The sequence below is a fragment of the Kogia breviceps genome, chromosome 6, assembly GCF_026419965.1.
Source record: "Kogia breviceps isolate mKogBre1 chromosome 6, mKogBre1 haplotype 1, whole genome shotgun sequence".
NCBI lineage: Eukaryota > Metazoa > Chordata > Mammalia > Artiodactyla > Physeteridae > Kogia > Kogia breviceps.
In genome coordinates this window covers 143557021-143575639 of record NC_081315.1, presented here as the reverse complement: position 1 = coordinate 143575639, position 18619 = coordinate 143557021, and the positions used below count along the sequence as shown (strand labels likewise).

At 57.7% G+C, this 18619-nt stretch overlaps 1 protein-coding gene across 1 annotated transcript in view; it reads right to left on the bottom strand.

Moving 5' to 3' along the window:
* The window catches only part of SORCS2 (sortilin related VPS10 domain containing receptor 2), a 472302-nt gene that overhangs the window by 31284 nt on the left and 422399 nt on the right, over nucleotides 1-18619 (bottom strand). The window contains exons 10-14 of the mRNA XM_059067728.2: nucleotides 16667-16813; nucleotides 14220-14322; nucleotides 8377-8453; nucleotides 2911-3002; nucleotides 1876-1983 (exon numbers count right to left, since the gene is read on the bottom strand). Of these exons, the coding sequence (XP_058923711.1) occupies nucleotides 1876-1983; nucleotides 2911-3002; nucleotides 8377-8453; nucleotides 14220-14322; nucleotides 16667-16813 (527 nt within the window). The remainder of the gene's footprint in view (nucleotides 1-1875; nucleotides 1984-2910; nucleotides 3003-8376; nucleotides 8454-14219; nucleotides 14323-16666; nucleotides 16814-18619) is intronic.

Genomic DNA, 18619 nt, shown 5'->3' with positions numbered 1-18619 from the left:
GCAAGGGAACCTCTTACTTGTTTTTACTCCCTACTGCTACAGCAGGAGCCTTCCTGGGCTGGGGACTCAGACCCAGCCCTGCCCTCTGGAAGCTTCCTCAAAGTCTGCTGTGGGGAGAGAGGAAGTCACTTGGGAGGCCAACCAGAGACCGAGGTGTCCAAAGTGCCGGGTCCCCTCCCAGCGTCAGTGGCCCTGGCCTGCATTGGGCTGTCATGAGGGCCACCTTAACTCATTTCCACAAACTCGTGCTTCAAACAATGGAAACGTATCTCCTCACCGTTCTGGAGGCCAGAAATCTGCAATGTGGGTGTTCACAGAGCGGGCTTCCTCCGCAGGCCCCAGGGGAGGCTCCTTCCTGCCTCTTCCAGCTCCTGGGGCTCCAGGCGTGCCTGGGCTGTGGGCGCATCACCCTGGCCTCTGCCACGTCTTCACACGACATTGTGGCTGTGTATCTAACCCCAACCCTAGCTTGTGAATCAGCTCTGCCTGAACAAGTGCCTAGACGGGCAAATCACCCAAGAAGGAGGCTTCCAAAGGCGGACCCTCATTTCGTGGTTTCTGGGTGAGCGTCTGGTCTCCCCAGCGGGGCCACAGGGCACAGTCAAGCCCTGTGTGCCTTTTTCAATCCCCGCCTGCTCAGGCTCTGCTCCTGGGCTGTGAGCCACTCTGAACAGGGATGTGCTTGACCTAAGCCAGGGTCAAGGGGCTGGGTTCACAGCCTGGATCTGCCCTTCACTGGCCCATTTGGGCCTTAGGTCCTCTCTGCGCCATGTGCCTACAAGTTCTTCACAGATGCCAATAGTCAATAATCATCACTACCATTATCACCCTCACCATCAGCATCACCTACGTGATCACCACCATCAGCACCATCACCATCACTATCATCATCATCTCCATCATCATCACCATCATCACCATCATCACCATCATCATCACCATCATCATCACCATCATCATCAACTTCACCATCACCATCATCATCACCGTCACCACCATCCTCACCATCACCATCATCACATTAAGATCATCACCACCACCACCATCATCATCATCACCATCACCATCACCATCATCATCTCCATCATCATCATCTCCATCATCATCACCATCATCATCACCATCATCATCATCAACTTCACCATCACCATCATCATCTCCATCATCATCACCATCATCACCATCATCACCACCAGCATCATCACCATCACCATCATCATCTCCATCATCATCACCATCATCATCATCATCTCCATCATTATCACCATCCTCACCATCAACTTCACCATCATCATCATCACCATCCTCACCATCAACTTCACCATCATCATCATCACCATCCTCACCATCAACTTCACCATCATCATCACCACCATCACCATCATCACCATCATCACCATCACCATCATCACCATCATCATCATCATCACCATCATCACCATCATCATCATCACCATCATCACCATCATCACCATCACCACCATCCTCACCATCTTCCTCACCATCATCACATTAAGATCATCACCACCACCACCATCATCATCAACATCTGAAAGGTTAAATGGACAGTGATCCAGAGCTGACCCTTGACTCTTGGTTCCACCCCTCACCAGCAGGTGATCCTGGGCAGGTGACAAATGTCCCTGACTAGGGACAGAGTGGCCACTTCCCAGTGGCTGAGGATGAGAGGAAACAGTAGATGGTAAGAGATAAGGAAGCAGGTGTGAAGATGGAGGTCAAAGCGAGGAGGATGGGGAGGAAGGCTGGGGGTCAGTGTTGAACCTGCCTAGAGCAGCAAGTCCCACGGTGGCCCTCCGCCACGGCCCGCCTGGGGTTCGGCTCTGACCTGCCTGCCCACCTCCCGTGGGCACTCACGTCATGACCAGCGTCTCGTCCCCCGGCTCACTCAGCAGCCCGTCCACAAACACGGAGGTGCTGGTGAAATTGTGCGTGCTCCAGGTGAGGCCCTCGTCCACACTGAACCTGCCGAGAGAAGGGGAGTCACGACCTCGGGGCAGGTGGGAACACATCCTGTGTCCAGGACGAGCTGCCTCGCTGGACCCAGCCCTGCCCACGCCCAGGGACCAGAGCTGTCCAGCTGAGGCGGCTGGGAAAACAGGCAAGAGCAGTGGCCAACCCCAGGGCCACTCCGGTGTCTCGGCCACAACAGGATCCCTGACCTCACGCTCTCCTGGGAGGTCACAGCAGCCACTCACCACCAGCAGATGGCTTCCACATCTGCTTGGTGACACCACAGTCAAGGAGTCCTGGGTGTGTGGTCTGGGCCCCAGGCTGCTTTGTACCCCCTTGAACTGCAGTGATCCGGGCCTTGGAAACATCCAGGTCAGCCCCACCCAATGCCCGAGCCCAGCCCAGGGTTTGCTGGGTCACTGATGGGAGCTTACTGTCTCTCACGGAGGCATATCAGTACAGCCAGCTGCAGTGCAGAAAGATCTTTTTCAGACTAAAGTGATATTGGCTTCCTGGCAGCTCCCCCTGCTCTGTCTTCCAAGTCCAGAGTTCATATCTGCCCTCACTTCCCCACAATAAACCTTCACCTGTCTGAAGCTGATGCCAACCCCACTCTCACGTGGGCACACGCTGCTGGCTTCCTTCTCTGACCCCACCTCCTCCACTGAGCTAATTCCTGTCCACGCATAAAAGTCACCTCCTCTGAGAAGCCCTCCCTGCTCCCCCAGGATGGGGTGAGTGGGGGCCTCCTCACAGCCCCGGGCTTCCCTCTGGCCCGCCCGACCATGCCGGGTCATCGTTCCCCATTTCCTCACCTCCCCAGGCCTGGCCAGAAGCAGCTGTTGGGTGGGGGGACTGCGGACTGTTCTGAGGGGTTCTCAGGTGGGGAGAAAGGGCCCCCACCACCCCGCACCCAGTGCTGGGTCCCGACGGCCTTACTTGAGGATCTTCAAGGGGATGGAGGTGTCCTTGACGGCCACGATCACGCCGCCGTGGTCCAGGTAGAGGATATGGTGCTCCTCCTCAAACACCTGCAGAAGACAGCAGGCGGGGCTCTGAGGGCGGGACCCTGAGGAGGCTCGGAGGTGCTTCGGGGTCTGGGGTCGCTCTCCAGCGGGGCAGAACTGCCGACACGCTGCCTGGGGGCCAGCAGCAGGGTCCGGTTCCCCGAGGCGGGGCTGGTCTGAGGGCTCCCGGCGTCCCCAGGCCATCCCCATGCTCCCCAACCAGCCAGACTCAGTACGTGTGGGATGAATGGATGCAGATGGTGATGTCTACACCATCGAAAAGAGAGAACAATGCAAATAAACACTGCAGGTGGTCCTGCCTGAAGGAAAGACTCATGCACCAAAAAGGCCGACACGTGAGGATGAGAAATAGTGGAATTTAGAAAAGCATTTAGGATAAGCATCACCAGTAAAAGCAAACCTCTATTTGACATGAAGATAGTCCATGTGCCACCTCCTTCAGGAAGCCCTCCCTCATGCCAGGTTGGGTGGGGAGCACCTCTGGGCCCCCTGCCCCAGCACTTACTGCACTAGTTTGTCATTGTTTCCTCCAGCCAGGGAGCTCCTCAAAGGCCGGTCCTGCCTCTGAATCCTTTCTGTGGCCCAGCACGTGCCTCAGCTCACAGCTGGGGGTGCCTGTGCTCAGGGAGTGTGTGTGGGATGAATGAATGAGTGAGTGAATGCGTGAATCTCCACCAAGTCCTCAGGGGACAAAAGGTCGAGGGGCCTGGACAGGGCTCTTGCAGGAGGAAATACCTCTGGGGAGCCTCGCTTGTATGCCAACAGCCCTGGGATGGGGTCCCATTTTACAGATGAGCAAGCTGATGCTTGGAGCTGTGGCGGCCAAGCCAAGGCCTCAGAGCTGGTGGGTGGCAGAGCCGGCTGTGGCTCTTTAGTCCTGCCAGGACACCGGGCGTCCCCCTCTAGATCTTCCATGAACCCAGATACCCAGACGGCCAGCCTGTGTCTTGACTCCACACAGAGAAGGGCACCAATGTCCTCTGCCGCGTCCCCTGCCATCCTGTGCCTTGCCTACAGGAAGTGGCCCCATTCACCTCCCACCCTGTGTGACCGTCTCAGGGCCTGTGGGTTCTGTAGCAGGGGTGCAGGGAAACTCAGGGGGAGACACCCCGGGGACCCTGTTCTAGAGCAATGAGCAAAAGCAGGAGCGGGAAAATCATTTAAAACAAAACCCACACACATCCACACGACTATTAACTACCACCTTCCCCCTGATCTTCTATCCTGAGTCTCCCTTTGTTTGAATGTCTGTTTTTCCAGAGCCAGCGGGAGGCACTCGGGGAGGACCCGGAGCAGAGGCCTCACCTCTTAGGAACAGGAACTTCGGCAGAGCTGGTGGTGCCTCCAGGCCAAGCCCTCAGCCCTGGCATCCCATTACCCCCACACCCCCTCACCCCACCAGAACCTTCCAATGGCTCCCATGGCCCTTAGAATCACAGCCAAACCCTTCCCTGGACGTTGGGGCTCTGTATGAGAGGCCCTTGCCCACTCTCTCCCACCTCCCGTATACCAGTCACCCTGGTTTCCTGTCCCTGAACATGTCTCAGGCCCTTTGCACATGCTGTTCCCTGCCTGCAAAGCTCTTCCCCAGATATTTCCACCTTCTCATCATCTTGCTGGCTTTCCCGCTGCTCACAGGAATTCTCTAGGAAGCCCTTCTGGCTTGACTAAAGAAGGGAGATCCCTTACGAAGAATGGTGGAAGAGACCTGGATACCTGTGAACTATACCCTTAAACATGTCTGAGGCGGGGGGGCGGGGGAGAGCTGGGTGACTGGCACGGGGGCCTCTGCTGCGCATACAGAGCCTTGTTTAAGAGCAACCACACTCCGAGGTCATCTCCCCATTTCCCAAAGAGAGACCAGAGGCTCAGAGACACACAGTGGCTTGCCTGCAGCCACAGGGCTAGTAACCAGCAGAGCTGGGGTAGACCCCAGGTCTCTGACTCTACCGCCTGCCGCTTCCACCAGGAGCTCCTGTCGCCACGAGCGGGACAGGCTCAGCAGGAGGCCGAGCTGTGTGAGTGATGAGGTCGCAGGGTGGAGTGAGGGCCCAGAGCACTAGCTTGGGTCCCGCCCAGATCCACCCCTGTATCCCCCTCCCACCTGATTCCAGGGCCGCGCCTGCCGGGGTCAGAGTCCCCGGGCCTAGGGGTCCTAAGCTCTGGGGGGCGCTCTGGATAAGGGTGCTGCCTGAGGCTACATTAACCGAGACGGCGTCTCCTGGATGAGGGAGGTGACGCCATGCGGATTTAGGTACTGGGGGAAGAACTTTTCACAGTTCCCCTCCCCATCTCTCCACCCGTCAAACAAACCCAGTGTTTCGGGTCCTCTGTCTGGGTCCTGGGATCCAGAGGTCGAAATGAAAGTTTAAGGCCCCAGAAATTCATAGCCCAGGCAAACACCGCCCCCGCAAGGAGACAGACCACCTCCACCCAGTGACTCGCGCACTCGGATGCCAACAACCGAGCAGCCCATCGAACCCACCCTCTCTGCCCGGTGCTCAGCCCAGGTTCTGCCACAGTACAGGGGTCCCAGCCAGTCTGCTGGGCACGAATGATGTGCTCCAGTTAAACTCGAGACCTGAGCCAGCGGGCACCCCAGGGAAGGGGTCACAGCGCACTGGGCGGGGCAAGGGCGTTGCGGGCGGGGAAACAGCGTGTGCACAGGAGGTTAAAGAGAGCAGTGTGGCCACAGGGCACGAGCTGCTTGCGGGGGCTGGAACTGCAGGCGGACGGAGCGGCCCGTGGCCGGACCGGGCAGCAGGGCTCGTGGGTCAGCCGACGGTCGGGACTTCCTCCCTCCCGAAGATGGTGGGGGACACCCGAGGTTTGCTTGGGGAGTGAGGGGAACGGATTCCCCCTTTAGAAGCTTCCTGGGGGGGGGATGCTGAGCGGGGAGTGGGGAGATGCAGCAAGCAGACAGTCTTCTCCTCCAGGAAGTAGTGAGCTCTCCGTCCTGGGCATTATTCAAGGACAAGCTAGGCTCCCTCCTGGGGCCTCCGGGCTGCCAGGCAGGTGGCGGAAACCACGCTGGGTCCCGTGACGTGGTCCTAGAGGCACATCGCATGCCGCAAACACATCCATCTCTGCCCACCCACCCAGTGGGAGCCCTCCTTCCCACTCCACGGGGGGCCTAACCCGCTTCCTTTCCTGGGGAGATCCGCAGGGGTGGGAGAGTGAAAGGTAAGCCGGAAGTGGGTCCTTGGATTGCTCCCCAGCAGGATTTACCTCCGGGGCGGGGGCGCGGCCCCGGACGTGTGCACAGCCCTCACTCGTGCTCAGAACCCCATCCTTTGCACCCTCCTCCCACAAGGACAGGCCGGGGGGCGTTTGTCCTGTCCATCCACTGAGGAGACGGGGTGTCTCCCAGCCATCCCAGGGGACCCCCACGGGCAATTCCACTCTCGTTAGCTTGGGACTCAGGAACAAGGGGGCTCCAACACCCACCACTGGATCACAGGGTCTTTGTACATCCGTTGCTATGGTTTTCTGTTCCTTGACCATCACCTAGACAGGGGTCCCCCAATCCTTTCTCTCCCACACCCTGAGTTCTAGAGGGGGCTCCTTAAATGTGTTCTGGCTATTTTTTTTTTATCATTCCAGAGAAGTCATGTTTTTAAAATGATACATCCCCCCCAAAAATAAATAAAATAAAATAAAATAAAATAAAATGATACATCCCTTAAGCACCATGCACAGTGTTATTTGTAATTCACATTCTAAGCGTTTTCCTGTAGAGACAGCTCATTGCATCCTTGACAAACCGGCCTGAGCTCGCCTGGCCGTCTGGCTTTCGTGCCTTTGTCCCACCCTGGCCTCTGCCTACTGCCCCACCCCAGTAAACGCCCTCCCTCTGACACGCACACGCACACATGGGCACCCCCGCTCCTCTGCCAGGCACCCGAGCCCCCCATTCCCCCACCCCTCCCCCATCACTGGGGAGGAAATGGGTATCTCAGCTCAGTCTTGAACAGACATTCTCCCATTTAATTCCGACAAGTTCCCAAGTTTGAAGTCTTAGCAAATTGCTTGACAAAAGTGGCCACCGTGAATACCTTTCTCTTCTGTTTCACCTGGTCTATTAAGTCTAACAAGCTGGGAGCAGAGGGGCGGTTTCTCTAATAAGTGGACAGGTGGTGACCTTTAAGAAAGTTGAGACATGTTTCACTAGTTTTAGTGAAATAGGAATATTATAACACAATAAATCTCTTTTGCCCTTTTCAAAATTCCTTGTTTCTTGCATATTGTTACAAAACGCCAGCGCTTTAAACCCGGGGTGCAGGTGAGCTTCACGCGTTGCGGGTTAACATATCTGTCCAGAGTGGTACCTGGGCAGGGGGCTCGAAGTGGGATACTCAGGGGTACCAGAAATTGACCTGAAAACAGAGCTTCTTACATCAACCGAAAGAGGAGACGCACACGAAAATTTAGTGCATTTTCTTAAGCAGTTAAAGTAGAAGCTGTCACTCCATGAAGCCGGCAGACCAGATGAGGTGGGTTTTTTTTTTTTTTTTTTGCTGGAAAGAAATAGCAAGGGTAGAGGGAGACGGGGCCTCTCCTGGGGCGGAGCGCTTGGGTTCGGCTCCTGGGCTGCCTGACTGCACAGGGCGCTGGGCCGTCAGCCTTCGCTCCCCAGCCGCCCCGCTCTGCGTGACGCCCACTGGCCGGCAGCATCCTGCCCCCCTAGTCTGAGAATCTGAGCCGCGTGTGGGCGCTGCAGGGAGGGGTCCTCACAGTGTGACCCCCAGGGCTGGGGGCCGTTCCCTGCATAACTGTTTTCTCCTGTTTCTTCTCCCTTTCCTGCTTTTGCTTTTCTCGGGCCACACTGAGTGTCAAATCATCCCGTGGATTTGTCCCAGGAGGCCCACCCCAGACTCGCCGTGGCCCCCCAAAACCTGCTCTTGCCCATTTTCTCTTTCTCTCCCAAGTCTGTGCCATCCACCCAGCTGCTGCCCCTGCCAGGAACCCGGGGGTTGTCCTCGGGGCCCCCACTTCCTGGCCTTTGGGCTCAGCCAAGCTCTGAGTCCCCGTGTGGCTTCCTGCCGGAAAGCACCTCCAGCCCGTCCCTGGCGCTGATCCCCGTTGCTTCACGGTAACCTGTCTGACCGTGGGAAGATGCGTCAGGTCTGGCATTCTCCATCAGTGGCTGCTGAAAGAACAGCAGCGGCGTGGGCAGCCTGGCCTGGGCTCTCTTTCCACAGATGGTGGTGTAACATCTGCTAAAGGGAGCTGTGTGCAGCCCCTCAGGCCGGGGAACGTGAAGAGGCGCGTCTCGGAGCTCCTCTGGGAGGGAGGGGATGAGAGAACAGGCTCTCCCGGGAGCCTCGGCGGGGTGAGCGAGCGTGGTGGGGGCTCCGGCCCCTCCCTGCCACCTTACCTGCCTCCAGGTGTGCCCACAGTCTGATGTGATGTACATTTCTTCTTTATATTCCACCAGCTGGGAGCCCAGGTTACCTGGTCCAGAAGCAAAGTGGCGGGGTTGCTCTCAGGATCAGCTGCTCTCCCCTTACCAAGGTCTGAGTGCAGCCAGATCCCCAGACAAGGCTGGTGCTTGATGTGCTCTGGGTCTACACCTCGCAGCACCAAAGCCAGCCAGCGGATGCCCCTCTCTGCCCTCCCTGTATAGTGACGGGCCTATGTCACCACTACGGGTCCTGGTCTGAGCGGTGAGAGATGAACTTTGCCCAGAGAAAGCCGGCCTCTGGCGGCTCCGGCTGAGCCCAGGGGCAGGCAGGGCTTGGCGGCTTCAGGGGGACCCACGGTGACGAGTGTGATTCAAGAATAAAAAGCATGGAGTGGTGGTGGGGGACAGGCTAGAGAGGACGCTGGCCAGGTGGGCAGTGTGCGAACACGGCAGCCCCTGACGGGCTTTGAACTGGGGCAAGACGTGGCCGGGCTGGCATCTGGAGGCCCCCTGGGGGCCGGGTGCAGGGGAGGCCAGAGGCAGGCCCAGGGCAGGTCCGGGGCAGGCCAGGTGAGAGGCGGGGTAAGCACAAAGTAGGTGCTCATTAAGTATCTGTTGCGGGCAAGTTTGGGAGGAGGGTGAGGTGGGCACCAAACCAGCCGGGCAGCCAGGAGGCTCCTCCTTGGTCTTGGTTCACTTGAACCCATACCAGCCTGGCAGGTGGGTCACCAGCCTTGAAGGCCACTCTGAGGGGCTGGGACTTAATCCTGGGGCTGCTGCTACAGGGGGAAGAATCCCCACTTAGCATCCAAGGTGACTCCAGCTTACAGATAGGAAACCGACCCTAAGTGGACCCCTACAGAAAGAACGATGGCCGCCTAGAAGACGCGGCTGCAGGACAATCTCGGTGGTCTCGGAGCTGGGCTGGACGGCCCTAAACAGCCTCCTGGGAAGGGTCTTGGACAATGGGATTTTCTGATGGGTCAGACTGGGCAGGCTTCTGCTGTGGCCACATGATGACGGCAAGGACCAGGGGCCTGAGCGTCCAGGATGAAGGGGACCTGTTAGGAGGACACTGAAGCCGTTCTGGATTCTCTCCTGGAGCCCCTGACCTGGGCAACTTGTGCACCACTTGCACTTTGGAGACTTATTCATGTGGTGCTGTCAGGAGTCTCTCTTCCAGAGCCAAGTTTAGATGTCACTGGAAAATCCCAGAGGAGATGGATTATCCTCAAACAGATGAGGCAAAGTGAGTTCAGGTAGAGTGGCGGAGGGTCTGTGTGCCTGCCTTTTCTTTTTGAGGTCCAACCAACCACCAAATCTTCCATCCATCCATCCATCCATCCATCCATCCATCCATCCATCCTTCATTAATTTATCATCTGTCCATCTATCCATCCATCTGTCATTAACTTATCATCCATCCACCATCCCTCCATCCATCCTTCATTAATTTATCGTCTGTCCATCTATCCATCCATCCATCATTAATTTATCATCCATCCACCATCCCTCCATCCATCCTTCATTAATTTATCATCTGTCCATCTATCCATCCGTCATTAACTTATCATCCATCCACCATCCCTCCATCCATCCTTCATTAATTTATCATCTGTCCATCTATCCATCCGTCATTAACTTATCATCCATCCACCATCCCTCCATCCATCCTTCATTAATTTATCATCTGTCCATCTATCCATCCATCCATCATTAATTTATCATCCATCCACCATCCCTCCATCCATCCTTCATTAATTTATCATCTGTCCATCTATCCATCCGTCATTAACTTATCATCCATCCACCATCCCTCCATCCATCCTTCATTAATTTATCGTCTGTCCATCCATCCATCGTTAATTTATCATCCATCCCTCCATCCCCCATCCCCCCACCCCCACGTCTGTCTCTTTTTCATCAATTCCACCCACTCACCCACTGCTGCACTTATTCATCAGCATTTGCTGAGTGCCTGCTCTCTGCCCAGCCTCGTGCTGAGCTGTGGGGAATCCAAGCTGAGTAACCATGCCCCTGCGCCCAGCGAGCTCTCAACCTAGCCGGGGAAGAAGGGTGCCTGCAACTGTGCCCAGAGCCAGGAGCCTGCGAGCCCAGGGAACTGTGAACGCAGAGGAGGGAAAGCTACCGGACCCGGGCAGGAGGGGAATCAAGGAGAGATTCCTGCAGGAAGTGACCTCTGCACTGTGCCTCGAAAGACAAAAGCCACTGGCCAAGGGAAAGGGGCAGGTGTGCCACGCAGAGGGCCCGGCCTTGGCGACAGCATGGAGGTGGGAGGGGAGGTCAGTCAGGGGAGGTGGGGCAGAGGGCCAGGTGCTGAGCTGGGTTCCCTTCTACCTGCCTGGCCACCAACAGGCGCTGAGGAAAGGCTGCTGAATGAAAAGAGGGAGATGAGTGAATGAACGCAACAGCTGGGGGTGGGCAGAGGACGGAAGGGGAGCCCTTTATCTCCCCATCCTTCCAGATGCCGGCAGAGACGCCAGGACCCGTGTGTCAAATATAGAAGCCGCGCAGCAAAGGATGCGGCATCAGCTCAACTTCCCAGGCAAATTTGCAGTCCGTGATTTCAGGGGTGCGATGTCTGTCTTTTAAGTGACGCCGTCTGTTTTCCTTGTTCCATCTACCAAGGCTGTCTGGCTGCCCGCCGGTCACCTAACAGGCAGCAGGGAAAATTCAGGGGAAATTCACAGAACGCGTCCGCAGGCCACCAGAGTGGGAGGCTCTGCAGGAACACGGGGGCTGCTGCCCTCACTTTACGGAGGGGAAACTGAGGCCTGGGGGTTGAGACTAAGAAAGTCCTCTCTGCTAGGTCCCCTCCGGGCTGCTCTGGGGTCTCCTTGGGCCTCCTCCCCCGACGCCCCGACCCCTCCACCCCGCTTCTGTGCTCTCAGGGCCTGGTATACAGTAAGCGCTCCCGGAATGCGCATTTCCTCTCCCTGCTTCCTCCATCTTCAGGTTGCCGAGTGGCTCAGGCCTCAGGGCCGGAACAGAGCAAAGCGACAGCACAAGATCCACCCCAGCCCGCAGCTGGCAGAGGGGGAAGGTGGCCTGGACCACTCACCGTGGCCCCCAAGGTGGCAGAGCCAGCCCTGCGGCCACTGAGATGCAGCTGCAACAGGAGCAAGGGGGCCGCCCCACTGGTCCTCCGGTTGCTGTCAAGTCCCCGGCTCCAGAGGGCCCAGGTGACCCCCGCCTGGCTGATGGGAGGCAGGTCAGCTCTTGACCTGCTCGCATGCCCTCGGCCTCTCAACTGGGATCGATGAGATTGATTGACGGGATTGATGGGTCCCCAACTGGCCGTGTCACGGAGGAAAGGACTCTGCAGGAGGGCTGGGAGGCAGGGCTCCTCCTGGGAGCCCCGGGGGTCTTCCCGGCACAGGGCGGGCGGGGGTGCTCCGAGCTCCCCGTCACGGCCCCTCAAGGCTTTCTCAGTCATGTGACTGCCAGAGCCAGCGTCTGGGAAGCGTTTGCAGCCCGTGCTCTGTGTGGTCCTGAGGAGTCACGTCCGGACGAGGAGCCGGAAGCAGCGTGTGCTGCGTGGCGGCCCAGGACGGGTGCGGGGCAGGGGGGCAGGGAGGGCCTTCCACCTGCATCAGACCTTTCGGTGCCCCCAGGTCTGAGATGATTATCCTCATTTCAGAGATGAAGAAACTGAGGCTCAGGGAGGTGTAGAGCCCCAGAACGAGAGCTCGGAAAGGCCCAAGTCAGAATTGTAAAGCAATTAAACTCCAATAAAGATGTTAAAAAAAAAAACACCACACCATCGCCTTCAGGTCCAGGGAACAGAGTCCAGAAGACAGGGGGTGCCCGACATGGGCGACCCAGCCCGTCCCTGCACTGAAATCGAGGCTGACGTGTGATTTTTCATTGATGGACGCACGTCCGTCACTGGAGCGGGCAGACCCCGCCCCCATCGCAGTCATCGACTTAGACCCCCGGACGTAGGTGAAGAAAAGCACGCTCGGAAGATGACAGGTTTTACTTGCAGTGGCTGCGTCGCTGGCTCCCCTACCGGCAAGCCCCCCTCTCCAGGATAATGTGAGACGCCCCTCCGACAGCCAAGGTCTCCCGCCATCAGAGACCCACAGAGCGGACAGGGGATCTCACCTCCCGGCCCCTTCGTGGGCTCTGATCCGGTCGTTCTGGAAAACCCGTTCCCGCCTCTGCCTGGAGGGCCCTTCCTGCCATCTCAGCGTGGCCACTCATGTGTTCATACCCCCACTCACTCATCCATTCACGCACTCTCTCACGCCCAGCCCGGCCCGGGCCTCAGCGCTGGGAAGCGTCTGCTGAAGGGGCGGATGTGTCATCCAGCTCAGGGTCTGGGGCGCAAGTCCTCCGGGTCGCAGACGGTGCTGGAGGAGACAGAGGGGGGGAGCCCCTGGTTCCGGGAGCTGTGAGCCCCGGGCCGGGCCTTGGTGGTCCCAGCTGTGGAACGGGCAGAGACGCTGTCTCCCCGAATGCCACTTGCCCCGTCCGCACCCTGGCCGTGCAGAGCCTCAGCCTGGCCGGTCCACGGCCCGGATGAGTGGCGGGTCTGATGGGCCCGCCCCAGAGCCTTGCCTTCTGCGGGTTCAAGGGGCACAGCAGCCCCTCCCGGGGCTGGGGCTTCCCTTCCCTGAGGAGCCTGGGGGGGGGTCCCAAGCTCCCTGATGGCACCTTGCAAGTTGCGGGCCAGTCTTCCCTCTCCTCGGGCTCCATAAAGTAGAGGTACTGACCTCTCAGGGTCGTCGTGCTGATTGGAAGAGTTCAGGGTCTGGCCGGGAAGAAAGGGCCGCCGTAGCAACTGCGGACACGACGGACCCGGTCCCGCCCTTCCCGCCTTTGTCTCCATGGCGTCAGGGACGCTTCCCCGGACTTAGCTGCTGACAGCTGGCGAGGCTACCCCCACGCTGGTGGGTAAAAGGAAAACCAGACACCAGCCGCTACCTGGCAGTGGACTTGTAAAACAGGTGATTTTACTTGGAATGATTTTTCTAACTCACATAAACCTCATTTTGGAGTGTTATTAGATCGGCATACATTTAGTGATCCCTGAAGAAGGTTCTGGTTTAGTGGGGTAGACAGACAAAATCACAATGTATACTTTTTTTTTTCCCTTATGTTAGTTGTATATGTGTCTCTCTCTCCACACTAAACTAGAACCTTCTTCAGGGACCAATAAAAGTCAACCACGATGCAAACTGTCCTCCCGTCCATCTATCCATCCACCCGTCCATCCATCCTTCTATATATTCATTCACCATTTTGTTATCCATTCTTCCATTGGGCCATCTGGCTATCCATTCTTTCAACCATCCAATTTTCCTTTCACCCATCCTCCCACTCATCCATCCATCCTTCCATCCATCCACCCACCCATCCATCCACCCACCCACCCATCCATCCATCCACCCATCCACCCACCCACCCATCCTTCCTTCATCCATCCATCCATCCATCCATCCACCCACCCACCCATCCATCCATCCATCCATCCATCCATCCATCCATCCATCCACCCATCCATCCATCCATCCTTCCACCCATCCACCCATCCATCTATCCATCCATCCATCCTTCCATCCATCCATCCATCCACCTTTCATTTAGTCAACACGTATCAGGTGCCCACTCTGGGCTACGCAATCACCCCTCAGGGTGATGTGCCAGGTGACCTGGCTTCCTGGAGGTACTGTGGCGCTGCCCCCAGTGGATACACCGTGGCCCCAGGCCCATGACCGTTGAGTTCTACCCTTGAAATTGGAGCGTCCTGCAGGCAGTGGTGGCTCCTGGCCACGACGGCAGCCTCTTACCTGCGCCCATGATGAGGCCGGGGGCGGTGTCCTTGGTGTGCACAGTGCCTGACACGTAGGGGTTGTCTGCCCAGCGCAGGTGCAGGTGCAGGTGGCAGTCCGGCTGCGTGGGGGGAGAGAGGGAGCCACGGTCAGCATTTGGGAGGAAGAAGTGACCCGAGAAAAAGTCAAGCTGAGGCTGAATCCACCCCTGTGGCTTTTTGGCTGTGAAGGTGGCATCAGGAGTGCTTCAGAGGGGTCGGGGGAGGGCAGGAAGGAGGCTTGGAGGCTGACGGCCAGCTGAAGGCCGTCAGGTCGGGGCCAGGTGGGCTTCTCCAGTGGAGGGGTCTCCCAGCCTGGCTGCTGGAGGCTGGGCTCCTCAACGTGGCTCCTGAGTGCAGAGCTGGGCTGCAGAACGGGACTCCGGGAGTTTTGCTCCGGGCAGCAAAACGAACGGGCATTCATTCTGAATCCAGGTGTCAACGGATGCAAAACCGTCTTCCAAGGGCCATTTCTCATCCTAAAACAGGTCTGATCCACACCCATCGATTCCCTGTCACTGGAAGGCAATCTCCCCAGCCAGAGAGCTGGGTCAAACGGCCCGGGAAAACCTTCATGACCCAGAGTTAAGAGAAGAATGCAAGACTCAGAAATCACACGTGTGTCAGGACCCCCAAGAGGACTTTTCAACGTGAATATAAGACAAAGGATCAACCAGAAAAATGCCCGATTACTGTTACTTCTGGGTGGCGTGGTTACAGGTGTAACTTACTCCCCCTTTTATACGTTTCTGCTTTTTCCAAGTATTCTGCAATGAGCAGGAATCACATTTCTGACGAGAAGTAAACCCTCCAGTGTGGCCTGCCCCGTGCAGCTGGAGGCTGCGTGGCTGTGTGGACACAGAGAAGAAACCCAGGCGAAGGGCCACGCTGGCCCACCCGGCATGCCCCCCGCCCGCTGCTGGCAGGTCTGCACACACACAGGGTAACGGGCCTCGGGGCCAGCTGGGTGTCCCGATACGTGTCCTCTGTCCACTGGGCTCACTGGGCTCTCTGCGTGCCCGCCTGCAGCCACGCACTTACCAGCTGACCCCTAGTTTTATTATTTTAAGGCCGGGACATAAATCTTGAAAGGTTATCTCCTCGCTGCGCTGCATAATTGCAGACAAGAATCTATTCTTAGCGAAAACTTGCTTTGACAGATTAATATGGCTTAACTTTGTCGATGATGATACAAAAATTAGCCCTTTCACAGCAGTTCTTTTTCTCAGAAGAGCTTTCACTAGGGGCAGGTGATTAATTCTCCCTGGTGGTCGACAGGTGTTATTATCCCCTGTTATTAGCGGGAGGGGGGCTTGCGTAGAGGGCGAGCGCAGGCCCCTAGTCGGTGAGGTCAGGGAGCAAGGGACTGACACTGCCCAGGCCGAGGCTCTGCCCAGAGAGCACGGAGCCCCACCCTGGCCCTGGCGAGTGGTCAGTGGCTGTCCAGGCAGGGTGCCTACCAGCTTCGGGGGCCCTGCAGAGATCCAGGCAGATCTCGAGAGGGCAGGATTGTTTGCTGTTTTGTGTGCTGATGTATTCCCAACACCCAGAACAGTGCTTTGCACATAGTAGGTCCCCTTACGTGTTTGTTGAATGACTATCCCTGTGAAATAGGCACTGTTATTCTTTCTAGTTACAGAGGCACAGCAATGGATGGGGGTCCTTGACTGTGAGGGGCTTCTGGTCGAAGCCAGGGGGAAATAGAAGTAAGTGTGCCCAGTGAAGTCTTCTCAGTGGAGGGGACATCTAGACAGGGTTTTCAGGTGTCAGTAGGAGTTCACTGAGTAAGAAGAAAAGGGCATCCCAGCCCTCTCCACCCCGGGGCAGCCTATACTCACATTCATGTAGGAAGGCACCCTTGGAATAGCTGGACTGGCTTAGGGCTCATGACATTTGGGCTGTGTCCTGGCTCCCCCTCACTTACCCAGCCCCCCACTTCCACAGAGTGTACTTCCTGGCCCTTGACATTGGCCAACAGGGCTTAACAGATAGATGCACTAGCAGGCTTGCAGTGTCCTTGCAATGTTTCTGCTCACTCTCTTGCGCCTCTGCTATTGCCTGAGAATGTGCCTGGGCTGGTCCCAGAAGGAGGATACTAGATCCCTTCCTAAATCGACCAACCCCTGGGGCATGGACGAGCCCAACCTCTCACAGATCTCGAGAAGAGTGAGCGATGTTTGGGGCGGCTTCTTACACAGCACTGTTGTGGCAGGAGCTGACTGATACACTGCCTTCTCTGACTTCCAGTTAACTCTTCTGTAAAGCAAGGAGTCTCATGTGGCCCTCTCCACCACACCCAGAGAAATAGGTGGTTCACGTCTCTCCCAGACGGCCCTTCTCAGACACCAACATCCCGGACCCCCGGGTCCTGAGGCAACGTCCAGTGCCCACCCCGGGGAAGGGGTATGCGGCGAGCAGGGCACTTACAGGCTTGCAGTTGGTCGGTTTCCCGTTCATGTCCGTGCTGGGAGGCCTCAGGTAATCCCAGTCTCGGCCCTTGCTGTACGTTATAAGCGTCACCACCTTTCCGTTGACTTTCTGGTTCGCCAGAAAGACTCCTTTCACCCCTCGGACCTGGGACAGAAGTACAAGAAGGATGGCAAAAGCCTGCCCAGCCCCTTGCTAAGAGCTCTGTGTGCACGGCCTCATGTTACCCCAAGAACAGCCGAGAGCTGAGGCTGACTATACACCCTGGAGGCAAGTGGCTCTGCGGGGCAAAGGGACCAGAGACGCTGGCCTGAGCTTTGACTGGGAGCCGGGACTGTCTGACCCCGAATTCCGAGTGCATTTCGCAACACCGAGCTGCCCTCCCAGGTCCAGGCCCCGGCTGTCGGAGGGCGAGCGGAGCCCTGGCCCCCGAGGCGCCTGCGCATTTCTGTCGCGCTGCCTTTAGCCGGAGCTCCTGACTCAGAGCCCTGGCCCCTCGCCTCCCTCCCAGTGGACCCACGCGGCCTGGACCCATGGAGTCGCTCTGGCCTTTCCTCCGGGGACTGCCTCAGCTCAGCCCCCCACGCAGGTGCCAGACTGTGAGGACAGGGTCCGTGCCAGCCCCGGCCTGCCCTGGATGGGGGTCGAAGTTCCCCGGGCCCCCGTCCTCAGGGTTTCTTGAGGGGCCCAGGGCAGGGACCACACACAGCCCGTAATGGGTTACTGAGTTCGCGCACAAGAAAGGGTCAGATATCAGCAGTTCCCAGTTGTTCAACCTCCTGGTTCCACAGAAATGAACTTTTTCGGCAAGTTCGTCGGGCACGGAAGACCTGGACCCCGTAACCGAGGCCCGCCGGTGTGGCCCGAGTTCCTCGGAGCCCCCGTGTGCCCGAAGCAGCTTTTGCTGCTCTGTCAACAGCATGAGGCCAAGGCAACTGCGGCTGAGTTGTGGGATTGACCTGAAGTTCCATGGCCGAGTGTCACGCTTAGGGTGAGAGCGGTAATACACGGTTGTTCAGGGAAGGGAATTAACGTGTCATCTCAGTAAATTCTCAGACTCCGGGAGGTTGGCGCTTTCCTAAGCCTCACTGCCAAGCGTCTGACAGGTGGGGAGCAGGCCAGGGCGGATCCCAGAGGTTCGGACGCACAGCGAACTGTGTATGAGCTTCCGGCGGCTGCTACAGCGGGTAACAGACAGAGGGGCTTCAACTACACGCACTGATCACGCCGTAGCTCTGGAGGCCGGAAGGCCAACACGGGCCCCGCCGGGCGGAAAGCAACTGGAGTCTCCGGCGGAGACGCGTGTCCTTGCCTTTCCCCGCGCCTAGAGGGGCTTGGTCTGTGGCCCCTCCTGCTTCTTCAAAGCCAGCGGCACAGCAGCTCCCTGGCCATTCTCCCATGATTCTGTGTGTTCTTCTGACCCTCCTTCCGCACGTGAGGACCCTAGAGACTGCAGCGGGCCCCATGGAGAATCCTGGAAAATCTTCCCATCTGCGGACGGCTAACCCCGGTCCCCCTTGGCCTGTGTCTTCTGCTAGGGTGTTTCTCTCTGGGTTGGAGACCAGGGGTCCGGCCCTCATCTCCACAGGCGAGGATGGGGGACAGCCCCAGGGGCAGGAGGACCGCAGCCCCTTCTCTCACTCATGGTGCCATCACGCTGCCCCTGGCTCACCCGAGGCCTCACCAGGGGGCGGGCGTCTGGCCTGCTCGGTGCTGAGTCTAGACGCCTCCCTGACGTCCTAGGGGCAGACAGGTTGCTGATTTGCTCGGTGATGGCTTGCTTTATTTGGAAAGCGCTCTTTTATACCCCGAGTGGCCTCCATGAAAACGCTCAGCAGTAAATGACATGGACCCTCCCATCCCAGAAGAGGTAGGAACAGGCCGAGTTTCCCCGGGGAGGGTGTGATTGGCTGAGTACTGGCTCCCAGCACCGACGTGCCCGCTTCACATGGC